Raw genomic sequence first — 25697 nt, 5'->3', positions numbered from 1 at the left:
CCTATGCCAATCAACGACCGGAACATAACAGTAATAATAATAATAATAATAATAAACGTCCAACACTTGGAATAGCGCTTACTGGGTGCCAGACACTTTGTGGGGGGCTTTCGTCGGTGCTCCAAGAACACTTGCCCCCACATGGACTCACACACACCATGGGGTGTTGGGTTAAAAAGGGGACAGAGGTTGGCACTAGCCTGCCTGAGTCTGTCTAAAGCCCAGCCCAAGCTGGTTGACCTTTAGCAAGTGTCCTAGGCTCTCCGAGCCTTTCCAGTGAAACAGGGACGGTAATCACTGCCCAGTGAAACGGGGACGGTAATCACCGGCACTGCACGGAGAGGAGGCCAGGCGACTGGTGGCAGGCCTAGGACGAGCCCCTCCACTGCCCGGCACACACGTGGAGCTGGGAGACACGCACATCTCTGGAGCCACGTGAAGAGCACGGGTGCCACAACCCACGCTTCCCAGAGCAAGTGTGTGCACACGCGCGTGTGCATTTCTTCTACAAATGCACCCTGGAAAGAGCCACACAAAGTCATCAAGCCCCTTCCCCATCCTTCCTAGGCCAGGAAGAGTGATCTCTCTCTTTCGCCTTCTCTCCTCCTCTCTACTGGTCCCTGGGTTCTGAGTTCTGCCCTGAGCTCCAGAAGCATGTCCTCTCCCGCAGGCTCTGGGGTGTTAACCTTTCTGTTCCCACAGAGCCCAAGAAGTAGGGGGAAACAGCCTCCCAGGCTCCCGGGGCAGGGCGCAGCCTGGCTCACCCGAGGCTGGGCGGGTCACTGCGGGATTGGCCCAGGGGGTCACCCCATGGGAGGAGCCTCGGCAGCTCGGGCCCAGAAGCTGGATGGGAAGGAGGTGGTGACGAGGGCTCAGCACTCCCCAGGCCCCAGCTCTGGGCTCTATGAGCTGCTGCTGCAGGCTGCCTGCTGATCAAGGCTGGGAGACGGGGGCATCTGGGGGGAGTCCCAGCAGAACAATAACCCACCCATACGGTGCTTCTGAGCATTAACGAGATCATGAGTGTGAAGTGCTTAGTCCAGTCCCTGGCACACACCATGGGAATGATCCTGCATCCCCGCTCCATCCTTAACCCTCATCCTGTAATGTTCAAGCTGTTAGATTTTCCCTTTGGGATCATTGGTCTTTTTTTTTTCCTTTTACTCTAAGACAATAGGAAACAGAGTCGTTTGACAGAATTTGTCTTCCCAGGCAACGTAAATTCCCTCAGACATCCACTCCAGGGCTCAGACTTAACCTCCATTAACCCACTTACTTGGATGTAAGGGGTCAAGGCGGCCTGTGCAAGGGAGAAGGAACGTCCTCTTTCCCAGCCTCTGGAATGTGCTCAGCGAGGAAGCCAGCCCCAGGCAGATGGCAGCCCACATCCTCCCAGCAACACCCCCCAATTACCAAGATTCGTTTTATTAACCAACCCCCCCTCCAGGCAGATGCCCAGCAGCCGGGCCTCTATGCTGGGTATCTTGGAGGTAGAAGCCCTGGACAGGAAGTCAGGAGACCCAGGTTCCCATCCAAACCCTAACACAAACCATCTGCAGAACCCACACCCCCACTCAGAGCCCTGGGCCGCTTGGGCGATCGATCTCTAAGGAGATCCCCTCACGGGCTAAGGTGCTGCACGGTCTCCCGGACCAGGCGACGTGCTCTACCCCCCAAACCATTGCCGGTCTCCCTGCAGGCCCAGGGCCACGTCCCTGGGACCCAGCCCAAGATCTGTCAGGCATAGGGATGGCTCTGGTGTGTGTGATTTTGTGTTTCAGTCTTCAAGTCAACCCCCTCCAGACGTTGGGGGGAGGAGGGGTCTTGGGACATGGCCGTCTTGAAGATGCTCTGGACGGTGGACAGACTTTTCTCTACAGGTCTGTGTGGTAGATATTTCAGACTTTCTGGGCCATCTGGGTCACTGTCACAACCATGCGGGCACTTTAGTGCAAAAGGAGCCACAGATAATATGTAAACGCACAGAGGCAGGGGAGGGATCCTGTGTTTCAGTAAAACTTTACGTACAAAAATGAGCCTGGGGCGGCAAGTTGGAGACCCTTGCTATAACCCATCACAGTCAAGTCCTGATTACCCTAACCAGCCCATGTCATGCAAGGCTGCTGCTCCTCTGAGGTTTCCGGCATTCGGAGAACTTCTCTGCTGCCTTCCTACTTGGAGTGCAGCCTGTGGACCAGCATCCCTGGACTCCGAGCGCATTATCAGAAATGCAGGGTCTCAGGTCCCACCCCAGACCTACCAAGGGAATCTGTAGTTTAACAAAACCCTCAGGTGATCACATGCACATTAAAGTTTTAAGGTGAGAGGACAGGCTCGAGTTTGTGGTTTGACACAGATCTCTCTGGCTGCTGTTTGGGGGGTGGACGGACAGTAGGGACAAAGGTGGGAAGCAGGAGGGCAGGGAGCGATGGAGAGGCAAGGTGGGATGGAGAGACACGGAAGGGACAAGGTCACGGGGTATTCACTGGTAACAGATGGGAGTGTGCCAAGTGGGGAGAGGCAGTATTTCACAGACCTCTGCCTGCCCAGCCCCTAAAATCAGGAGGAGCCTTCTAGAAGGCTGCAGGAGGGAAAGAGGACGTAACACAAGAAGAGCACTGAGAACACTGGCTCAGCTTGGTCTTTAGGGTGAATCTTTTCTTTCTCCTTCTGCTTGCAGTCCCACGGCTGACGAGACCCAGACTGCCACCAGCCACCCTCAGCCTCGCAGGGGAGCTGCTGAGGGCCAACCCCACCCAGCCAGCCACCCACCCCAGCCCCCCTGTGTGGGGAAAGGGTGAGGCCCCCACTGGAAATGGGCTCTGGCCATGTATGAAGTGTGAAAGGCAACTGCCAGGCAGGCCTCCCTTGAAACCAACGTCGCGCTCAGTGGAAAAGTGCGCCGATGTTCCTGGCTGGAACAGAAATCCACCCAGAGGCTTTGGAAGCGGGGGATGGGTCTGGCAGGGTTGTTTGCCATGTAAAACTATCTGCCTGAGTCTTGTCTTGTGACAGCAGAGAAAGCTTCTGAGGCCAGGAAATAATTTTTGATGTGGAGGGAAAAATGGATTTAGCCGTTCCAGCCGGCCTTTGGCTTGTGGGTGCTTTGTGCAAGCTTGCGAATTTATTGTTTTCCAAATTGCGCGAAGCCAAGGGGTTTCCAAGGAGGTGTCTGGCTCAAGGAGGTGTCTGAGTCTTCCCAGCTCAGGAAGGGAGAAGGCAGCTTGGAATCCTTTCGCTGGTCAAATGGTGGAAGGTTTTCAAGTGCAGCCAAGCCCAGAAGCAAGGAGACAGGGGACAGGAGTGCTCTGGGCGACCTCACCAGAAACTCAGGTTGCGAAACCTCCAGGACATGGTGTCCCAAATTCGGCATCCTGACACTTGGAGACAGACACTTTGTTGTTGCGGGGGCTGTTCTGCGCCTTGGGGGGTGTTAAGCAGCAGCCCTGGGTTCTCCCCACTATCTGTGAGTAGCTCCCTGCCCCCCTCGTTGTGACGATCAAAACATCTCCAGACTTTGGCAAATGCCACTGAGGAAGAAATTCGCCCCAGGTGAGGAGGAGGCTAGATGTTGACTAAGCCCGCCTCCCAGTCATTGCTGTCCAGAGATGGCCAGTTGTCTTCAGACAATGCCAGCCAATGCAAGCACAAGCTGCTGAGAGGCCATCTGAGGTCAGGGGTCCTGCAAGTCCCGGAGGAGTTTAGAAGCTGGTGGAAGCTCTCTGCTAGAGAGGACACTTGTCCGAGTGTGAAAATCATGGTAATCCACTAGGTCAGGTCTTCGAGCTTCTCCTTAACGTGTATGGCAATTTTTCACTGTGTTTCTTTTTTCGAACTAGTCTCCCGCATTAGAACATAAGCCCCCTTGAGGGCAGAGATCTTGTCTCGTTCATGTCTTATCCTCAGCACGTTAAGTCAGAGTCCAGTACATAAGATGACCTAAGTGAGCATCTGTTTCAGGGAGGGAGGGAATTAAACATTTGTTGCATGCCTACACCTGGGAGACACGCCTGGAGCACTTGTCGAAACGCAGACCGATGGGCCCTGCAGTTTCTGATTCAGAAGGGCTGGAATGGAGCCCAAGAATTTGCATTTCAAACATGCTACTGGGTGATGCTGATGCTGTTGGTCCCAGGACCACACTCGGAGAAGCACTGAACTCAGAAACTCTGGGATCAAGGAGTTTAAAAGGTTGGATGCCCCGGCCACACCTCAACCACTTAAATCAGAATTCCTAGAGGCGATACCCAGGCATCTGGGTGATCCCAGGGTGTAGCTGAGTTAGAGAACTGCTCACCAGCACCTCCCCCTCTGATCCCACAGCTGGCAGGATTATTCCTGCCTTATGCGTTAAGACACGGAGTTTCGGAGGAATTAGTTTCTTTCCCGAGATCCCTCAGTTCTACCAACATCCATCCCTGGTCTTCTGACTGCAGACGCCCTTCTTCCCGCCACCTTGCTTGCTCCCCGCTCCAGCTCGGAGATGAGAACTCGGCATTTTACCATCTTTCCAACTGTATTCATGGAACTGTTGTTCTCACAAATGTCTCCCACTGTTACTGCCCCCATTCTGCGGAGGGAGAAAACCGAGGCACACGCAGGTGAAGCAAGCTGGCCTCGGCCACGCAGCCAGGAAGTGCTAGAGTCAGAACTGAACGCAGCCATCTGCCCTGCACCGTGGGTCTCACTCGTGGGGGACAAAGAACGCGGGGACGCAAGGGGAATCTAGACCGAGACAAGACAGCGGATGCAACGGCTGGGAGTGTACACAAAGCTGGGGGCCCCAAGCCGGCAAACAGTCAAGGACACAGAAGTGGATGAGCCATAACCTGGAAGAAATTAGGAAACTGCGGGGACCCAGGTGAGGCCAAGGCAACCCTCTGCCTCTGCCAGCAGCATCTTACAGTCTTCCTGTCCCAGCTGCAACCAGTCCCAGCGACTGCCCCACCCTGGGTTTCCAGGCAAAGCATAGGATTGGCTGACACCAGCCGAAGCTCGCGGGTGGGAGGAGCCACGGAAGAGCTTCCCGGAGCCCGGGTGGTGGCCGCAAAGTGAGTCCGAGACCGCCCCGCCCCGCTTGTATTGCCCACCCCGAGCTGAGCCTTGCTGGTCCTCTCCCCTTCCCTGCCCCATCTCCTGTTCGCTCCCTCCAACTTCCTGCGTTTGCTGGCTACCTTCCCAGCTTTGGACCTCGGCTCGCTCTTCCAAATTCCAGCAGTTTCTCTCCCATTTGTTCGGTGTCGCTGCGGACAGGTAACTGGTGACGCAGTCCATCTCCCCAACACCCTGCCCTCAGAGCTGTCCACACACGTGGCCCAGGTACAGCAAGGAGACCTATGCCCGCGTGACATGGGTGAGCCTTTGACTCCTCTTGGCACAAAGGTGAATGTCAGGCAGAGATCCACCGCATGCCACCCTGAGACTTTCCCTGAATTACCCTAGCATACCACATACCGGCTGGACAATGATTTCCTATTTTTCTTCAAATCAACTCCCTTTTCAGCCCTTGACACATGTATTTAAAATGGGATCTTTGTTTTATTGCCGCACGTAGATAACCGAGTACCCTTGCCATTAGTAGAGGGAACCACAACAAGAGAGAAAATGGGAGAAAAAAGGTAAGTCTCACTAAGTTCTTTTGTCTTTAGAGGTATGAAGCCTGCCTGAGACTCCATGCCTCGCTGCCAGAAAGGCAAAGGAGCATCACTTCCAGTCTTGACGCTCACCGAAAGCCTGATGGCGAGCACTTGGAAAGGGAACTTTCTCGCCAAGCAGCAACCGTGTTGAAAGCCTGGCCCCCGCCCACCCCCCTCGCCAGACTGCCCATGGCCACAGGGGCAGGCGGGCAGGCTCCACTTCCCCTGGGCTGGGCCAGTTTTAGAAAGAGCCGTCAGTAGCTTGGCGGCGGGGACCGGTGCTGGATGGGATCTGGCTGCTTGCGAAGCACGAAAGTATTTCCCGCTCCACAATAGGTTCCAGACCTCCCTGGACAAACAGAGGGGCTGGCAGTAGGAGCTGGGGTGCTCAGATCGCAGGCTTTGGGTCCTTACCCCGCAGACTCTGTGACTTCCTGCCCTGGCGCCGCCTCCCAGGGAAAGGATGCTCTGCTGGTGTTAATGACCCCTTGGAAAGCAAAACCCCGAAGCGACGGCTTTCAAGGTTAAAACTCATAGTCCCTCTGTGTTCTGTTAAACTCTTCCCAGGCCCGACTGCTTTCTACATCTGCTTTCCTGCATTTCCTCCGACACGTGGAGAAGAACGTGTCCAATGCGCGAGCCTACTGGAACCCAGGCGAGGAATGCAAACGAGTGCGGTGGCCCATGACAGGGGTGCTGGGGACCCAGGTAAACTGGAGGGTCCAGGCCCCGTCCAAAGAAACGTGGTGCCCATTCAGCTCCTGCCCGCTGCTCCCCCATAGAAACCTGAGCTCAGAGCTTGCTGGAGCCACCCATTTCTCTAGAGATTCTGGAAATCTGAACTTTTCTGTAAAACCTCCATTTTGGGGGCCAAAATGTTAAAACAAAACAAAAACAACCTTCTATAAGAGTGCGTACAAACATGTGGACATGTCACTTTTAAAGGTGACAGCCCAAACCGGAAATAACCCTCCAGTCCTTCCGCAGGTGAAAGGATAAGCCAGTTCGGGTGTGTGGGTAAGTCACATAGTCGCGGTTCATGCGTACACTACCATATGCACACAACACACACTGCTCATCGATGAGTAAACCAGGACCCTCGATTCCGCTGAGTGAAAGAAGCCAAATGGAAGAAACCAGTGCATACGGGTATGTCTCCCTTCATAAAATAGTGTAGACAATGTAAACGCCTCTTTGGGACAGAAAGCAGTTGGTGGTTGTGGGGGGCTGCAGGGATGAGGGGTGGAGAAAGAGACGAGAAAGAGCCACAAGGAAACCTTTGATCTGTTGACTACCTTGATTGAAGGTGGTGGCCTCATGACCTGTATTTGTCAAAACTTCTCTAATTGGGGCGCCTGGGTGGCTCAGTGGGTTAAAGCCTCCGCCTTCGGCTCAGGTCGTGATCCCGGGGTCCTGGGATCGAGCCCCACGTCGGGCTCTCCTCAGCGGGGAGCCTGCTTCCCCCTCTCTCTCTGCCTGCCTCTCTGCCTACTTGTGATCTCTGTCAAACAAATAAATAAAATCTTTAAAAAAAAAAAAACTTCTCAAATTGTACACTTGGAAAACAGGCACCTACTGACATGTCAAGGACAAATAAAGCTCTTCGGAGGAAAATGTGAGGGGCCAGAGAATAGGCAGGCCAAGTTCAGCCCACGGGCTACAGGTGTTTGTCTTTGGATTTAAACCACGCGGCCAGCATTTACGTGATGCCTGGTGCACCGTGCATTTCGTGAGGCGCTGGGTTTGCAAGGGTGAGGAACTTTGCTGAGTTCTCCGGACAGCAGTGGTTCAAACAGGCCCAGTCCAGGTGAAGATGGGGACCCAGGGACACGGGCAGGTGCTACCCAGAGAGACCTTGTCACCTGAACCTTTGGGCCAAGCTCTCAAGGCTTTCAGAAGGATCTAAAGCAGTTGAGCTTTTGTTCCCTGTAAATCAAATGCCCTCTTACCTAGCTGCCAGCTAATTCATGGGTACTATCAAAAGCAAACAGAGCAGCAGGGAGGCCATAGTGGTAATCCAAGAGATGGTGGACGCCCAGCCAGGGTGGAGGCAGAAGGAGCAGTGGGGAGCAATGAGATTCTGAAAGTAGAACCGACGGGATTTACTGATGGAGCAGACTTAGGATGGGAGAGAAAGAGAGGCGTCCAAGTGGGCCCTGATGTTTGGGATTCAGCACCTGGAAGTCAGAGCCCCTGGAAGCCAGTGGAAGCATCTAGAAGCATCTGGAAGCCAGAGCCACAGAAGAAAATGGTGCAGCAGGAGGCAGGGCGGAAGTCCTCAGGGGAAACCTGGCTCCTGTTTGCTGCCTCTAACTATAAGAAAGCCCACACCACGTGCAAGGAGAGAGCAGTTGAGAGGAAGCTGAGAATCCAACTTATCTCTCAGATAGCCTGACTGAGGCTATACTTCTGGCTTATCCTGACCGCATCTCCTCCCTGCCCACCCCCAGCTCCTGGTGTCCTCATTTGCGCCAACCACATTCGTGTCCAAGCTGGGAAAAATGGGATTTTGACTCAAGGGCTCACATGACCGAGGGGTGGCAGAAACCCCAGAGGGGCGTCTGCTTTGCCACATTCGGGGCCGATCCAGGTGATGGGGTAAGCTGGCCCGATGCATCCCAGGAGGGATGACCCGGCTTGGCTTGGAAGCTTGGAAACAAAATGCAGTGGGCAACTCGGATTAGATCGGATGCCTGAGGTTTGCCTTTTGGAAGGATTTGGTTCCCCCAGTACTCTAAGTCTGGAAGAGGGGAGGAGAGAGGGAGGGAGAGAGAAAGGAAGGAGACAGCTGCTCACCCAGATGTCTGTCAAAGCCAATTTTGCCCTACAAGCAGAACTTTGTATCGCTCTGATTGGTGGAAAATGCGCATCATTGGCCTTAAGTGCAAACAACCATAAGAAAGCGTGAAAGGAGATGCAAGTAAACCCGTTATTTAAACTCTGGCTACATGCTGCCAGCTGTCCCAAGTTCTTAGCCTGAGGCCGGCACTCTCTGTTTAAAAGAGGAGAAGAAGGTATTCTAGCCTGTGAACAGGGCTTCCCCTTGAGATCATTTCAAGGACTGACACAGGATTGAAGGAAGAAGCACCTTCTTGCTTGCGATCCACCGTCACTTGCCTTGGCTGGGGCCTGGCTCCCACGCTCCAGGAGAAACACTGCTCTGTAGCGGTGTCCCCATACCTCCAACTTCACGCCTTTCCCCCACCTTAAGAGTCCACCCCCTACAAGGCTCATTCAACTGGGTCACTGGTTACAGGTGGGGACTTCTGCAGTTCTGGAGTCCTGTGGGGGAGGAGGGAGGCAGGGAGCTCTCAGGAGGCACTGGTTCTCAAAGACAGCAGCCTGCTCGCAGGTCATCAACGGCTTGAGCCCACAGAAGTCACCAGCCTCTCCTCTAGCAGAGGTCAATGTGACCGGGACACACCCCAGGCTCCAGAGGACAAGGATCAAGGGCATGGACAAGGTCCAAGCCAAGTTCCAGGATGTGGGGTGTGGCCTTGGAGATGGAGCCTGAGGATCACGGTGAACATCTAAGGCTGTCTGTGTACCTCCACACCCCTGCTGGATTTGAAGGCTGCCTGGGGAACTGTGTAGACCTGGCCTTTCGAAGTGGATTCGTATGACCATCTGGGGCAACACTTCCTTTGCAGCACAGGTGAGGACGAAGGCCTAGAATTCTCCAGGAATGCTTCTTGCCAAGGGGAATGAGGCTGAGCTCAACACCTAACAGTTTACATTTTTAAAGGGAGCATTTCCAATCTTTCAGGCTGAAGCAAACCATCGAAAGGTGAAAGGGTTGTTACACATTTATTTTCGTTCCATCGACTTCCTTTATTGTCTTGGTGTCATCACCAACCAGAAGGAGTGTCGTCACTGGTATCCGGCTGGGGTTTGGTGTGTTTCAAATGGGTGCTGGCTTATTTGCAAGGCAGCTGGTCATTAGATAATGAATCTTGATAAAAACCCACACAGTTGCAAAGACTCTCTCATCAGCAGCGATGAGACTGTTAGTAATAATTCCAAGCTTCCCTGGAGAAATTCAGGGAAGAGGCTTTGCTCCCTATAACCACCCAAAATATCCTTTTTCTCCTTACTGATAATAGGAATGCTCAGTTACCTTTTCTTAAATGTTTACCATTCGCCAAGCACTGCACTAAGGACGCCGCAAAAACACACATGTTGATTAACTCTAAGTAACGTCATCCATTAGTTTTCGTTCCCCGTTTCACGGATGATAAAACCAGCTGCTGAGAACCACCAAAGGAGCTTTCCGAGTCATCTCCAGGCCTCAGATCTCATGCCATGAAACGTAACAAGGCACTACGTTTGACCCACAATATGAAATGCCTAAAAAGAAAATGCTCGCTCTTCCTCTGGGACGCCCGGGTGGCCCAGTCGGTTAACCGTCTGACTGTGTGGCTCAGGTCATGATCTCAAGGTCCTAGGATGGAGCCTTGTATCAGCTCTACGCTCAGTGGGGAGCCTACTTCTCCCTCTCCCTCTCTCAAATAAATAAAACCTTTAAGAGAGAGAGGGAGAAAATGCTTGCATAATAACCAAAAAGCCATCCCACGTTCCCCTTGGGGAGGAAGGAACACACAGCACCCATATCTGATGTGATACTGTTCCGCCTTGCAAAGGAAGGACATTGTGACGTGACCTGTTACATGGAGGAACCTCAGAGACACTGCGCTCAGGGAAATCAGCCCGTCACAAAAGGACAGTTAGTGTAGGATTCCACTCTTGAGGAAGTGTGACCCGCAGGGCTCAGCTGTAAGGGACAGAGAGGATGGTGGCGGCTGCAGGGGGACAGGGGACTGGGAAGTGGTTTAGTGGGCATGGAGTTAATTAAACACAGGAGTTCTTTTCAGCCTGGGAAGATGGGGAAACGTTCTGGAGACAGATCGTAGTGACGGCTGTACAACAGCGTGAAGTACACCTATACACACTTCACAGTGGCTGCTATGAACTGAATGTGTGTGTCTCCCAGAATTCACGTCGAAACCTAATCCGTGCTGTACCAGGAAGAGAAGGTGGGGTCTGGGAGCTGTGATGAGGTCACCAGCAGGCTGACTTTGAATGGGATTAGTGCCTGGATAAGAGAGACCGCAGAGAGCTCCCTCCCCCCTGTGCCATGTGAGGACACAGCGAGAAGACTATGTCTTCTCGATGACCAAGAAACGGGCCACCCCCAGACACCGAATGTGCCCATGGCTTCATCCTGATACTTAAGACTTATGAGAGGTCAATGTCGATTGTTTCTAAGCCACCAATCTATGGCATTTTTGTTACAGCAGCCTCAACAGACTAAGACAATGGTACATTTTTTTGCTATGCTTATTTTGCCACAGTAAGAGCACATTTCTTTTTCCCTGGAAGAAGGAAGGAAGGGATGGAGGGAAGGAAGGAAAGAAAAGAAAGAGAGAAAAGGCTTGAAATTAAAAGCATTAACTCATTCATGGATCATTCCTTTAAAAAATATCAACAGGAAACTCAACATTGTAGATTCCTCTCATTCACCGAACAGAGATTTAAAGGATGTCGACTATGTGCCGGGCGCTATACGAAGCAGGGTGGTTATACAGCTGCATCAGGATCTATGTCCTGGGGGGACACGGACAAATAAACCCACTGAATCCATTAAATCACAACCATCGACAAAGTGCTCACTCTGGACAGAGGGCTGTGGTTCAGATAATCCTTCTGGCAGCCCTGAGGTCAGAACCATTATTATCCCCATTCTACAGATGAGGAAACTCGGGCGCCGTTAGGTTAGGGAAACTGTCCAGGGTTGCAGAGATGGTGAGCTGGGATTCACACCCAGGAGGCCATGCTCTGTCTGTGCTCCCAACCACACTCTATGGGGTGGAAAGAGCGATGGTAATCTACGTAAATCTGCATTTGTAGTCAGCAAACTGTAACCTGCGGCCCACGTCCGGCCCACTGATGATTTTTTTTTAATTTTTAATTTTTTATTTGACAGACAGAGATCACAAGTAGGCAGAGAGGCAGGCAGAGAGAGAGAGAGGAGGAAGCAGGCTCCTCGATGAGCAGAGAGCCCGTTGTGGGGCTCGATTCCAGAACCCTGAGATCGTGACCTGAGCCGAAGGCAGAGGCTTAACCCACTGAGCCACCCAGGCGCCCCCGACTGATGATTTTTGTAAATAAAGTTTTACTGGCACACAGCCGTGCTCATCTGTGTGCATACTGTCTATGGCCGTCTACACGAGCAGAACTGAGTTGTTTTGACAGAAGCCAAATGGCCTGCAGAGCTGAAAATGGGACCTGGCCCCTTACAGAACAAGTTTCTCAACCCTGTTTTGGGAAGATTAATAGGAAAATGTTCAGTAAAAGAGGGAGGGAAGGTCCATCTGCCAACTCGGCCTTCTCAAGATGTTTCACATCTCTCCCTTTCCCGGCGCATCTGATGCCACCGCCACGGCACGGCCAGCCATCCGGCTCACCGGACGCCTTCTAGAGCCTCTTATCCACTCTCCCTATGTCCACTCTGGAGCTCTGCAACCCTGTTCCACCCAGGAGGGAAAGAAATCCACCTAAGGATGAGAGTGGATCCCCATGCCTTCCGCTTAAAATCCTTCTAAGTCTCACTGGGTTCTCAGCGTAAAATCCAGACTCCTCGCCAGGACCTACCTGGACCTGTATGACCTGAGCCTGCCCCTGCCCCATCCCACACGTGTCTGTTGCACGCACTGGCCACCCTCAGGAATACTCTTCCCACATCCCTTGACTGCCCAACTCCCTGGTGACCTGCCCTTGATGCCACCAGGTGTGAGGTCCCTATGAGAAGCCCTGATGCATCTCCTTGCTCTTCCCTCATCCTAGAAACTTCCATTTCCTCGGCCCCCTCCATACCTGAGGCTATAGGGTGGCGTATGTGGGGGCTTATACCACCCCTGTCTAATTGCCATTGAACTTTGCTTGCAGCCCACTAACTGCCCCCCCCCCCCCATATATATAACAATCTTTGTATCTAGAACTCTCTTTTGTGAATGCAGGTTCAAGGCTCGTCCCCTGCCACCACTCCCCCATCAAACTATCATCCCTAAGTCCTTCCTGTGTGCACACGTCAAAGCCTCCACCAGAATGCAAGTCCCCTGAGGACAGGGACCCGGGGATCGTTTGCATGGCCCCTCCTTTCATTCCTGGTGGCCAGCAAGCATCGGGCACGCTTGCTGAGTGTAGGCAGAGCAGAGAGGATAAGTTCCATGCAGAGAGGCCTCCCCACCCGCAAAGGAGGGACACTTGTCATGTTCCGCTGAGGCCCTTGGATGGAGTGAAGGACCTTGGGGGCCGTCAGCCTCTTGGGCACCCGTGTTGACAGCCAGACTGAGCTCCAAGTTCCATCATCAGGGGAGCAGGGAAGGATCTACCCCAGATGCTGTACTCCCCCTGTGACACCCACGGCCCCTTCCCCTTGCTGGAAAACAGGCTCCTGGATCTGGGATGGTAGGACCGGGTCAGCACCAGGGGCGCTCGGTCTCAGCCAGGACCGCCGGGAGGCAGGTGAAGACTCAGCCCCACAGGCGGCGGTCCCCTCGTGCGCATCTCGCTTACCTTGGCCAGCTGTGTCTGCAGCTTATTCTTGGCGTCCGTCACCTCGGAGATGCGGGCGCTGAAGGCCAGGTTGGTGTGGGTAAACTGCTTCCACATCTGGTCCGACAAGATCTCAAAGAGGTTCTCGGCCTCCTCGCGCAGCCGGATGGAGTTGGCCCGCATGTTCTGTGAGTGCCTGATGTTGTCATTGCTGAACTTGGCCCAGGTCTCGGGCACGGAGACCCTGCAGGAGGCACAGGGATGAACTTAACACAAGACAGGAATCGGGGGGTGGAAGGAAGGCCTTGGAGGATCCCCAATCCAGAGTCTCACCCTGGGCACTCTTGACATCTGGGTCGGGACCATTCTCTGTTGGGGGGGGGGTCACCCCGGCCCCGAAGGAAGTTTAGCAGCGCCCCTCTGCCTGCTAGATGCCAGGAGTACCATCCCTCCAGTCGTGACAACCCAAAGATGTCTCTAGACATCGCCAAATGTCCCCTGGGAGACGGGGAACAACTGCCCCCCATTGGGGATCACTGGGCGAACCCAACCCCCACCCCATTTTATATGGCAAGCAACAGCATCCTGGCAAGCGTTAATCTTCCAAAGGGCGCTTGGTGAGTTGTAGGGGAGAAAATGGTCCTTCGAAAAGCTCTCTCGCTACCACCACCAAAGTCACAGAGACAGGCTGAGAAGCAGGCACTGGGATTCTGGGCTGGCCACAGAGCCCCTTCAGTTCAGAAATGAGCATGTGGCCAGGTTAATGGCCCTGAATTCCTCATTCAACGAATGTTCTCTGAACACCTACCACATGCCAAGCATTGTTCCAGGGATCGGGATTGAGCCAGGCCCAAGAACATCAACAGCCCTATCCTCACCGGGCTAAGCTTCCAACAGAGGAAGACGGAGACGTCAAAGAAAGAAGATATTTACACACAGTATATGCGCTAGGAGGGACTTTAGCCCGGGAAGGACAGGCTGATGGAGTGCAGGCTTTATGTGCCTGTTAAGGTCCTAAAAGGAAGGAAGAAGGATCGGAGGGTGTTGAGGAGCTCCAGGATTAGTCAAAGTGCAAAGCTGTCACCACTGAGGGCCAGAGGAGGGGCAGGAAGAAACTCCCAACCTCCTTCTCCTCCTGCTGTCTGCCTCCCATGGGCGCCCCTCGCCCTGGTTGAACCCCAGTGGGAACCAGATGGAAAGATGGTCTACAGTGGGCAGCAGGAGAACGGATCTGGGGGTGAACGATCCTCAGAGACACAGACTTGATCAGAAAAGGCAGGCAGGGAGACTTCTCAGAGGCGGTAAAGCATATGGGATTTAGTTTAGACAAAAGAAAGTACTTTCTGGCCAAGGGTGTAACCCTTTGCACCATACAACTTATGTATGGCCTGTGTGTGTGGTGGGGGGGTGGGGGGTCTTCTCCTCTGGGGAGCCTCTGAGAAGGAGGGACATGCATTTCCCTGAGCTGGCTTCGGTTCCCGGGTAACTTTTTAAGGTCTCTTCTAGCTGGGAAATCTCCAGTTCTTAAATAAAACATCTTTCTTCTCAGGCAGTGGGGGAAAAAAAAAAAAGGGATTCAGTTTTCTGAAATAGAAGTCTCTTTTCAGACATTTTAAAACACACTTAGATTGCATGGTGACTAGAAATTTTTAAAAAGAACACATCATATGTGGTTGTCTTGTCTGTCTTTGGCAGGAATTCAAAAATCAACCAGTAATGGGGGTCTCGGGCTTCTGGAGATGGGAGAGGGCATGGTGTCTGAATCAGATCTCTCAGCGAACAAATACTCGAGGCTCAGAGAGGTGAAGCATCTTTTCCAAGGTCACACAGTTACTCACCATCAATCCAGGAAGGGGGAGGCACCAAGGACAGCAGAGAGAGACTGCACCTGACTCAGGAGTGTGTCTCCTGCTGCTCAAAGGGCACCATCAAGGTCAGAAGCAGCAACCTCTAAGGCCCCAACCTCCCCTGGAGCAGACAGCTGTCCTCCCCAGAGAAAAGAACCTGCTCCGTCACACTCTTCCTGGGCTGGGGGAATGAGCCAGAGGCAGCTTGTGTGCTGGAAAGTGGTGTGCCTCAGCAGGGGGGATGTGCTTTGGGGGCCATGTGTCCTCTAAAGATGGTGGCGGGCGTGGCTGGGAGGCAGGAAGGTGCCGAGATAAAACACACAGGCTCCGTGTCCAGCACGGGTTCAGACTGCGGCTCGGTCGCCAGCTGTGTGAGCTTGGGCCGGGTGCTTCAACTCTCTGAGCCTTAGTCTCCCCATTGTAAAATGGGGATAACAGTGGTGTCGACACCCCAGGGTTATTGAGCGACTAAATGTGAAACCCCGTCTTGGCATCTGGCAACAGAAAGCACTCAATAAGGGTTCAGGAGTCACAAGACGCTGTTTGCAAAGTGCGGTGCCTACAGCACTCAGCCGGCATCAGGTAAAGGGCACCTGCTGTCACCAGGTGTCACACTGTCGGCTGACCCACGGCAGCGAGAACTTGGGTGAGCAGAGCTCCTGCAGTTCAGTCTCCCAAGCGTCCTTTCAGCTGCCCAGACGCGGCCCTGCTTTAAGAAGATGCCCGGTCCAGAGCCCTGGGCTAGTACACCTGGTGCGCGATCAGTCACACACCCCAGCACTTGCTCCCCAGCTCGAGCCCCTGGACGGGGGTGTTTGACAGCACGTCCTGACTCTCTCCAGCCCCTGGCTGCAAGCTTTCAGGGAGGCATCCGTTTGGGAAGGGAACCCTCCAGACTTCCACTCCAGATGAGCAGCTGCGGCCCCCGAAGTCCTGGTTATGTCGCCAGGGGCCAGGGGTGTCGCCTTGTCAGGGAAGAGGAGGTGCCCCACAAGTTGCCACTGCCAGAAACCCCCAAAGTTCAGGGCAACACGTTGATATTTACTAAGGTCCAGGAGGTGGCCCTGGGCTCGGGCCAAGGAGATCACCATGAAATTCCTTTCCTCTCTCTCTTCCCTCCCACCTTTCCTCTTTTCATGTGTTCGCTTATTAAACAAACACGTCCTGCATACCTACTATGTACCAAGCACAATTATATTGTGCTAAAAGTTTTCTGGTTTTTTCTTTTTAGATTGTATTTATTTGTCAGAGAGGGAGAGAGAGAGAGAGAGAGAGAGCGCGCGTGCAAGCAGGGGAAGCAGCAGGCAGAAGAAGCAGCAGGCTCCCCGCTGAGCACGGACCTGACTCCCAATGCGGAACTCGACCCCAGGACCCTGAGATCATGCCCTGAGCCGAAGGCAGACACTTAACTGACTGAGCCACCCAGGCGCCCCTCCCCAACTTTTTTTTAAAGAGACCAGGATAGATACCACCCTCTCCCTGTACCCAGAGCACCGCTCTGTCCAGCCCTCATTATCCTGGGCCTTGCACTGCCTGCTGATGGGGAAAGCATGCCTTCCTTCTGCCTGAAATTCCAGAAACAGTGACATGTCCATGACAGAGCCAGGCACACAGAAGGCACCCGCCTCGGAGCCGCCGTGACAAGCAAATGAGGTCACACGGCAAGCACTCAACACATCTCAGCTGCTGTCATTCCCCCACACTAGGCTCTGTGCTCCGCGCCCCACACGCCCACCTCCTTATACTCATAGCAACTCTGGGAGGTGGGCACTATTTTTATTCCAGTACAGACGAGGCGGGGGGGGGGTGCAGAGAGATTAAGTACTTTGCCCCAAGCACGAGTGTAGAGGCTGAACGGGAAGCCAAGCAGCCTGGCTCTAGCATTCACTTTTAAACCACTACCGGCTCTGACGGCCACCAGTTGGCTCTCCCAGCTGAACCTGGATCCCTCCTCCTCTGGTTACAGTCGTTCTGTTTTGGATTTGTTTGGCAGAATTGCCAATCCGGGTGCCCGGCCTGCCTTGGCTCCACGGCGGTGGCTGTGTGACCCTCCCTAAGCCGACCTCTTGTACCCTCTCTCTGGAATTTTAGTCTTGGGCAAAATGGGGCAAAATGAAGAGATACCCATGCTCTGACAATATAGATGATTAGCTCCCACTTCCTGGCTCATTCAAGCTGCCAGAACCTTCCCCTCCAGCCTTCTCCTGAAGTCTGTGGCTCCCCCACAGCCTTCCAGTAAGTTCTGTCTTGTCTTAAGTTAGCCAGAATTGGATTCCGAGGCTTGCAACCGAGGACCCCTACTCACCCACTTTGTTTCTTACTTGACTGGTGTGTGATGGCTTCATGGCTCCTTGGCAGGAGCAGACCCAAGCCCTCACTCCCATCAGGCTTGGCCAGAGATGGGGACCAAGAGCCCAGTACTTACGTGCCATCGACTTTCTCCATGCCGTGGAAGAAGCTGATACAGTCTGACGTGTTCCTCAGGTTAAAGCACTTCTCATCGATAAACTGGGCCGAGGTTTTGTCCTCGAGGTCCCTCTCCAGAGCATGCTGAGCGTCTCGGTTATCCCTGTGCGGTGCAAGGATTTGCCTGGAGATGGTGCACCTGCCCGGAGTCCCTCGCACAACGTCATGCAGGAGGGAGGTGCAGAGCCATTGCTCAAAGCCAAGTCTCTGGACTCCCCCCAGGGTGCTCTGTCTACCCCCCAGTAGTTTCTCTGCCCTCTTCCCACTTTGATGCCCCCACTACATACCCACGACCTCCCCACATGTCCCCTTCCCCCAATCCATGCAGATCTGTTGTCATTGGAAACAGGTGTAGGCAAACATTTATCATAAAGGGTCAAATACTAAATACTTTAGGCTTTGTCGGTCGTATAGTCTCTGTTGCAACTACTCAACTATGCAGGAAAACAGTCTTGGATAATATGTAAGTGAATGGGCGTGGCTATGTCCCAATAAATCTTTATAGAAACAGGTGGTGGGCCAGATTTGGCCCTCCAGCTGTACTTGGCTGACCTGCTTTAGAAGACATGAATTCGGGGCGCCTGGGTGGCTCAGTGGATTAAGCCACTGCCTTCGGCTCAGGTCATGATCTCAGGGTCCTTGGATCGAGCCCCGCATCGGGCTCTCTGCTCCGCGGGGAGCCTGCTTCCTCCTCTCTCTCTGCCTGCCTCTCTGCCTACTTGTGATCTCTCTCTCTCTGTCAAATAAATAAATAAAATCTTTAAAAAAAAAAAAAAAAAGAAGAAGAAGAAGACATGAATTCTGCTTTGGACAGAGCCTGGTACTGAAACATGCCCTGGGCAGAGTCGGGGATTGGACTCAGTCAGGAGCTAGGCGGAGTCAAGAACTGGACAGAATCAGGGGCTGGGCGGAGCCAGGGATTGAAGAGTCAGGAATAGACAGTCAGGGATAGGTGGAATCAAGGACTGGGCGGAGTCATGGGCCGGGCGGAGCCAGGGATTGAAGAGTCAGGATGGGTGGAATGAGAGACTGGGCGGAGTCGGGGCAGAGCAGAGGTGAGCAGAGGACAGTGGACAGGGACAGTGCTTGGCGCCTGCAGGGCTGGAATCTTGGCTGGGAAGCTTAGACTTAAAAGCCACCATGTGCCAAACTCCAGACCCTGGAGAACCACTTTCATGATTCCTGCCATATTCTCAAAGTACCGGCACTGTAAGTTACTTACTACTTTTTTAAAAAATCACCTTTAAAATAGAAATAAGTGATTTTAAAGGGAAAATCCACATCGCGGTCTCTAAAGGATCATCAGTAGCACCTTCCGTTAAAAGGTCACCTCACACATAAATACTAATTAAATGCTAACAGAATCCCAGCTAGAATCTGGTGTCTCCAGAAGGTTCCAAGCCTGAGCTTTCCTGTCTCTGTCTTGATTGAAACAGGACTAGTCAGTGTTAAAGATATACGAGCATCAGCTGGGAATGTGATCTTGAAGTGCTTGGAGGCTACAGGGAACGAAGAAGGGAAGGACCTTCGCTACGCCAGCTGATGTCCAGACACACCAACTAAAGTGAGGGGTGCACATGTCACATGGATGTGTGTGCACACGAGTGTGTGTCTTTCTCTCTTTCTGCCTCATCTTTCTTGGTTTCGCTCTGTCTTAGGTACTTCCTGTCTCTTTCTCTGTCCCTCTCCCCTGTCTGCCTCTGTTCATCATTTTGCTGCTTTCTTTTCCTGCTGTGAGTACTGGATGTTGGTGATGGATTTCAAACAGGCCAGAAGCAAGAGAAGTAAATCCTGGTGGTGGAACCCCACCTATGGGAATCCTCAGGGAGTCATGCTGGGACAGGAGGAACCATCCTGAGGCCCCTGGGGCCTTCTGAATTGGCAGAGCCATGGAGAAATGGGGTCCTGTCCTGCCTAATGAACTGGACCATGAAGACCAGAATGTAGAAAAGAAACAGGTCAGAGCATTAGAGGGGACCCAGGGCCTCAGAATCCCTGGTTGGCTGGTCTAGCTTCCTGGCCCTTGCTAATGAGCCTAGACAAAGAGGGTGCAGCCCCTGTCTCCCCTTCTTGGTCCAGCCAAGTGCCAAGGCTCACCTTGCTGTGGGCCTGTGAGGAAAAGCCCTGTTATGGCTTCTGCCCAGCATTTTTTGCTTTGCTGGGGCTCCTGGTGAGGTAGGGACACAGCTCTGCCCAGACGCAAGCCCGAGGCCTCACCCAGAAAACCATGAGTCAACAACCTAGTGCCAGGGAGGCCACCAGAGCAGGTCAGTAGTGGAGATTCCCCCTGGGGGCAAGGGCACACTGAGGCTCTACCAATGAGGCTGTGGCCAGTTCCAAGTTCATCAGGGAGCCCTGGCACCAGGAGCTGCTTCCTGCAAGACGATGGGCACCATCGGACAAGCGGGCCACTGCCCAGTGTCAAACAGCCTCTACTGAGCATGGCTCGGCCTCTGTTCTGGCAAAGGGGAGGGACACCTATCCACCTGCTCTCATTCTCTCCCCCCAGCCTCCCTGTTTTGGCTGCCTCCGCCTCTTGGTGGCTGTCCCCCATGTCCCTCGCTTTTCCTCTTACTCTGTGTCTGTGCCTCTCTGTCTTTCTGGCTTTCCTTATTCTCCCACATCTTGCTTCATGGCCGGGGTTGCCCGAAGGGTCCCCGCCCGCCCCAGTCCCGTCTTGAGATGATTTCCCTTCCAGGGTGCAGCTCCCCAATTTCTGGTCTGGGACTCTGTTCACTCTGCTGGCTCAAACTGTCCTAGTTCCGAAACCCCAGTCCTCCGTCACCCCCACACCACATTCTGCCATAGCCCTGTGTCGACCACAAATGGAAAACCTCTCTTTCTTGCCCAAAATAGGAGATCATAAAAATGAGGGCAAGAAAAACACAATGAAGACATTTGCCTGCCCAAAGCGCTTCCTTTGTTAAAACGTTCTTTTTAAAATGCAAGTATATAAGGTTTTGTTTTTTTTTTTTAAAGCAAATTAACGTATAGACAAACAGGAGGCAACAGTCTGAGTGGGAGGTGGACTTGTCAGCAATCAGGTCAGAGGCACGCCCATGACAGAAGTCACCCCTGCGTTCGGTAATTCACCTGTCCCCACGTCACTGCTGTGTGCGCTGTGTGCCCCTTCCAACACCTCCACCCCGGCGGCCCGCCCTGACCTCACCCGTAGACCTGCAGGGAGCTTTTCAACACGGCCCTGGGTGATCCTGTCCCTGGGCCCAGTCCTCAGGGGAGGTGAGGGGCTGCTCTGTGGGTGTTGGGAGGGCAGGAGACTGACTGCTCCTCCTGGGGAATGGCCAGCCGCCAAAGCCTATCTGCGAGCTGCCTGACCTCCCAGCATCCCCTCCAGGTTACCCACAGGCCCCATGCAGTTGGAAGGGGCAGCTGGGGTTAGGGGAACAGCCCTCCTCTCCCTCTGTGGGTCTGAAGAAAGGAGAAGAAGAGCAGCGTGCCCTGTGAGAGCTAAAGGCCATGGCCAGCCCCAGCCTCCGGAGGGAAGGCTATCTCCAGGGGAAGTGAGGGCCAAGGGCTTAGCTAGGGGCCCCAAGCCCCATAAAACTCGGGCCTCCCTCTAATTATACGGGGAGCCTCCTGGCTTGTCATGATACCGGTTAGGTCATCTTCCGAGAACAAAAAGCTGATTGCTTTTGAAGACTCTGGGCTCAAGGCATCACCAGCCCCTCTCTGGAGATGCGCCAGCCCCTCCCCTTGATGCCTGATGTCAGACCCTGAGAAAGGGGAGAGAAAGCAGCTCTTACCGCATCTGGATGTCAATTCTTTGAGCTAGTTTTCTCATCTGCTCTTGGCAACATTTTAGCAAATCTACTTCCTGCAATGAAAAAGGTCAAAAAGAGCCACGCTCCTTAGAAAGTCACCACATCTGGCCTCCCAGGTGAGTGACCCCACCCCTACCTCTCGCCACCCACTCTTGACCCTACCCCCATCCCGCCCTGTGCAATGTCAGGGCGGGAGTCCATCTCCTGCCTCATTCCCCCGTCCCCAGGCCAGACAGGTAAGGGTCAGCAGCGGGGGCTCCACATGCCCCACCTTATTTTCTTCCTAAATTGTACACTTCCCGATTAAAAGAAAATTGAGCACCTACTATGTGCCAAGGGCTCATCTTTAGACTGTTATTGCTATAGTCAATAGTGCGTGTGAAATGGTACAGTGTGTGCCATACTCTGGGCGCTCCATGAACACTGGCTTTTTTATTGTTATTATGGGTATTATGGTGAGATGCTGAGGGTCCCATGACTTCCCTTTTCCCTGTTCTCCACGTAGTGTAGCCCCCAACCGTGTTTTCTGAGCCCTGACTCTGCATGGGGTGACATGTGGCTTCTGCTCCTGGTAGGAGCTCAGAAACCTCTGTGACCAGTTGCCATCATCCCCCACCACCCCCAGGGGGCTGGGCAGACCCAGGAGGCCTCTTACCTGGATAAGGTTTTTCTCCACATTGTCATGGACCAAATCGATCCCGATTCTTTTCTCTCGATGGTACAGACACTCCAGAGCCACCTGTAGGGAGCAGTGGAAAACAGCGCGTTTTCCCTGTGCCTATAGGCACAGCCTGACCGCAGGCGACTCCATCCACCTTTGCTGGGATCTGCTTTATCCCCAGGAAACCTGGATGGCCCGTGTGGCCTCATCACTGTGCCCGTGGGTGGGCTTCCGCCTCCCTTTCTCCCTCCGTGGGGACCCCAGGATGCCATGACTGCCGACAGGTAGAATACCGGGGCATACTGCACAGGTTTGCTGCGTGGATTAAGTCGGCCGGACACTTGTGAAACACTCCAGATAGGGTCAACACATATTACTTATGAATATATGTGAAAACCCCTTTTTGAAGATCTGTAAATGGAGTGGGGGCGGGGCTTCGGAAAGTGCCCAGGGCCAATGAGATCCAGGTGACCCTGTCACACAGCCAGGCACCTTGCAACAGTCATGGGGCTGTGAGCAGTGTGGAACAGAGGACAAGGAGAAGTGTCCGCTCAGGGGAGCTCCTGCAACGAGAGGCTGAGAAAGGCAGGTGATTAGGCCACGGGCCTGTGACATCACAAAGAACAGCAGAAGGGAGAAAGCAGCAGGGAGCGCCCCATCTTGTTGCTAGGAGGGGTGCTAGGGATACCACAGTCAACCGATCAGAGGGTCCCCGCGTTAACGGGGATCTAAGAGACAGGCGAGAACACACACAAGTAAACACACAAAGAGAAGCAAGGATTTCTGACTGTGAGCAGGACTTGGGTGCAAAGGGGCACAAAGAGTCAGGGTGAGGCAGGTGGGGGGGGGGAGCAACCGGTGGGGGGTTGGCCAGGAAGGACTTCCCTAAGGAGGTGAGAGACCAAGACCTGAATTATCGGAAGCAGCAGAGATGAATGGGAATAAGGTGCCAGGAGGAGGAAACAGCAGGTGCAAAGGCCCTGAGAGAGAGGAGCAGGAGAAGACTGGAAACCCCTGGAGCTGGAGAAGGGGAGGCTGGAGCCGTGAGAGGGGCTTGGGCTGTACAGGAGCTGGAGCTGGTGACAAGGAAAATTTGGATGTTAACAGTGCACTGGGGGGGGGGGGGGTTAGTAAGGGAGCGTGGAGATCCAGTTTAGTATTTAAAATACCACCTCCCCCCTCCCCTGCCGGGGCTGGAAAATGCGTGGGAGGAGGGCAGGAGTGGGGAGGACAGGGAGAAGGGGGGCAGAGAGACCTCTGGTCCCTCCAAGCCACCGTGTGGCTGCCAGAGAAGCCGCCAATGAGCAGGCAGAGCCGGGTTTCCCAGGTAGGCTGGAGGAGCGAGGAGAGCAGGAGAGGACAGCAATAGGTTTCGAGTGTTGTCTCAGGTCCCCCTGCCCACTCTCCTCTCAGGGGAGAAACCTGGGGACAGAGGGACACAGCAGAAGTCCCCACAATGTGGCAGGGGGGGAACCCGTGCCATGTCTCCTGAGGGATCTGGAGGCGGGACCTCTCCTCTAGATGGCCCTACACCTGACATGGCACAGAGACGGCTGCAGGTGGCACCCAGGGAGGAGGTCCCAAGTCCCCACCTGCTCCAGCCGGGCAGCCGAACATCGTCTGTGTGACCCAGATCAGCTCCCACGGCGCAAGGCAGTTCCATACCCGAGGCCCACTCTGGGACCTCAGGGAAACCACTCACTCGCCCAGACTCCTCTGCCGCCACAGAGCCTGGGAGAGTTTTAGCAATGGGCCAGGAATGGAAACGCAGGATGTTCCCTTCCAGGAAATGGACATACCCTGACACAGTGGGGACATGGGGCCCTTTGCTCGGCCCCTATCTTCTTGCCTCAAATGAGAAGATCAAAATGTTCCCTGCAAGTAGGAGCCTGCAACAGGAGATAAGAAATCTCCCCACGAGCAGTAGGACAAAAGCCACAAGCTGAGGACGGCAGAGCAGAAAGACAGGCGCCTGGGTCCCCCCTCCGGCATCGGGTGAAGGCTGCAGTGGCCCGCTCTGTTTCCTTCTGGAATTTTCCTCATGACTTGGCTGAGCCTTGGCTGAGCTGCCCTAACAGGGGTCCCTTACGTGCCACCAAAGGCAATCCTAACTGACCCGGGATACGATGGGAGACCAAGGAGCGTTGAGAATGTCCACATTCAGATACGGACTCGTCTACTCAGCAAACATTTACTGAGAGCCTACGGCGTGCCACGCGCTGTGCTAGGCTGGGAAGACATTCAGAACACCGGCCCGGATGGCAGCCGGTCGGCACAGACACGGCTCCCGGAGGATCGACACAGACGGGCTGCCCAGCACAGCTGCGGATCAGTCAGGAACACACTGGCGACAGGAGACAAAAATCCCCACCCTCGTGGCACTTAGATTCTAGCTCAGGGAGCGAGATGATAACTAAATAGATATGTAAGTTAGAGAGCATGTTAGCAGGTGTTAAGGGCCATGGAGAAAAATACAGCAATTCTTTTAAGTCTATCCTTCCACCCAGCAGCCCACATGCATGCGCCCACACGCGCACACAGGAACGTGCAGAAAGTCTGGACAAAACCTCTGCAGTTTGGATGCAACCCCAAAGAGAAAAGGAAATCCAATTCGGTCTGAGGAAACCTGATCTGACTGGGATAACCCTGGGCTGTAGGAACTGACAGCAGACAGTGATGCAAAGTTCCCAGCGCCTTGACCTTCACTGGGGAGGAGCAGAGCGCCCAGGGGCTGCCCTCCTGGCGGCTGCCACGCCCCCTCCTTTCCCAGTTCACCTGCAGCGGACAGTTGAGCTCCTCGGCCGCACACTCCAGCCGCCTCTTGACTGTGTCCAAGCTGTGGTTCTCTTTCAGAAGCCTCTCCAGCTCGTAGCCCAGCTCAGACTTCCAGAAGCCAATGTCCGACAGCCTCTGGCCCAGGTTCCGGCTGGTCCCCTCCTGCATCTGGCGCGTCAGCTGGTCCTTGTCCTGCATGAGCCGCATGGAGTCGCCAGTCAGCCGGCTGGCCCACAGCCGAGAGGCCTCGGCCCCGCGCACCTGCAGCTCGTTGGACCTGTCCCAGTCGTGGGGGCTGTAGCGGCAGAAGAGGGCGGAGCGGAGTGCCGGCAGGATGGTGGGCGGCCTCAGGGGGCTGCGGCTCGTGGCCGCCTCATCCGTGCAGGTCTGTGCGTTGGAGACCTTGTAAAAGAGGCTGGGTCTCCACGCGTTGAGGTAGCGGTACCCAGGCAGGCAGTAGGGCTGGTAACATTCCTGGATCACCGGGGCGGGCACAGCCGGGGGCGGCGCACTGAAGCGACAGGCTTTCTTGGGGCCACAGTAACTGGCCACCTGACTGGTTCCCAGAAACTCCATCCTCCCCCATCAGCTGCCCTTGGGCAAAACTCTGAGGGGCCAAGGCATGGCAGGACGGGGAAGGATGTTCTCTTAGGGATGGGCCGGACCTCTATGACTCGGTACTGTTGTCATAAAGCCTGGGGAGCAGGGCTTTACTGGGGTGCTGGCTTGTTTCAGGCCGGCTGGGGCCATTTTGTCCCGATTAAAACCCATGCCAAAAGACAAAGCGAAGGTGAGTTTCTCAAGCCACAGAATTGGGGGAATAAGAAATGGCACTGATCCACTTTTCCAGAAGAATCAAATCGGCCTTTCACATCTAACTCTGCCCCTGGGGGGAAATGCAACGTAGTCCGCTCTGGTAAACTCAGTCAGCTCAGGGAGCCCCAGCCAAGGTTAGTTGTCTTCCTTCCCTCTTTGT

The 25697-nt window shown here is 54.2% G+C and overlaps 1 protein-coding gene across 1 annotated transcript in view; it reads right to left on the bottom strand.

Moving 5' to 3' along the window:
• Positions 1-25297, bottom strand: part of TEKT5 (tektin 5) — a 34753-nt gene extending 9456 nt beyond the window's left edge. Inside the window, exons 1-5 of the mRNA XM_045993105.1 lie at positions 24722-25297; positions 21941-22024; positions 21268-21338; positions 17463-17606; positions 13212-13434 (exon numbers count right to left, since the gene is read on the bottom strand). Coding sequence (XP_045849061.1) covers positions 13212-13434; positions 17463-17606; positions 21268-21338; positions 21941-22024; positions 24722-25297 — 1098 coding nt within the window. The remainder of the gene's footprint in view (positions 1-13211; positions 13435-17462; positions 17607-21267; positions 21339-21940; positions 22025-24721) is intronic.
• Between the last annotated feature and the right edge of the window lie 400 nt (positions 25298-25697).

This window comes from Meles meles, chromosome 21 (assembly GCF_922984935.1).
Source record: "Meles meles chromosome 21, mMelMel3.1 paternal haplotype, whole genome shotgun sequence".
In the NCBI taxonomy this organism is placed as follows: Eukaryota; Metazoa; Chordata; class Mammalia; order Carnivora; family Mustelidae; genus Meles; species Meles meles.
The sequence above is the reverse complement of the archived record's forward strand: the minus strand, read 5'-3'. Positions and strand labels throughout refer to the sequence as shown.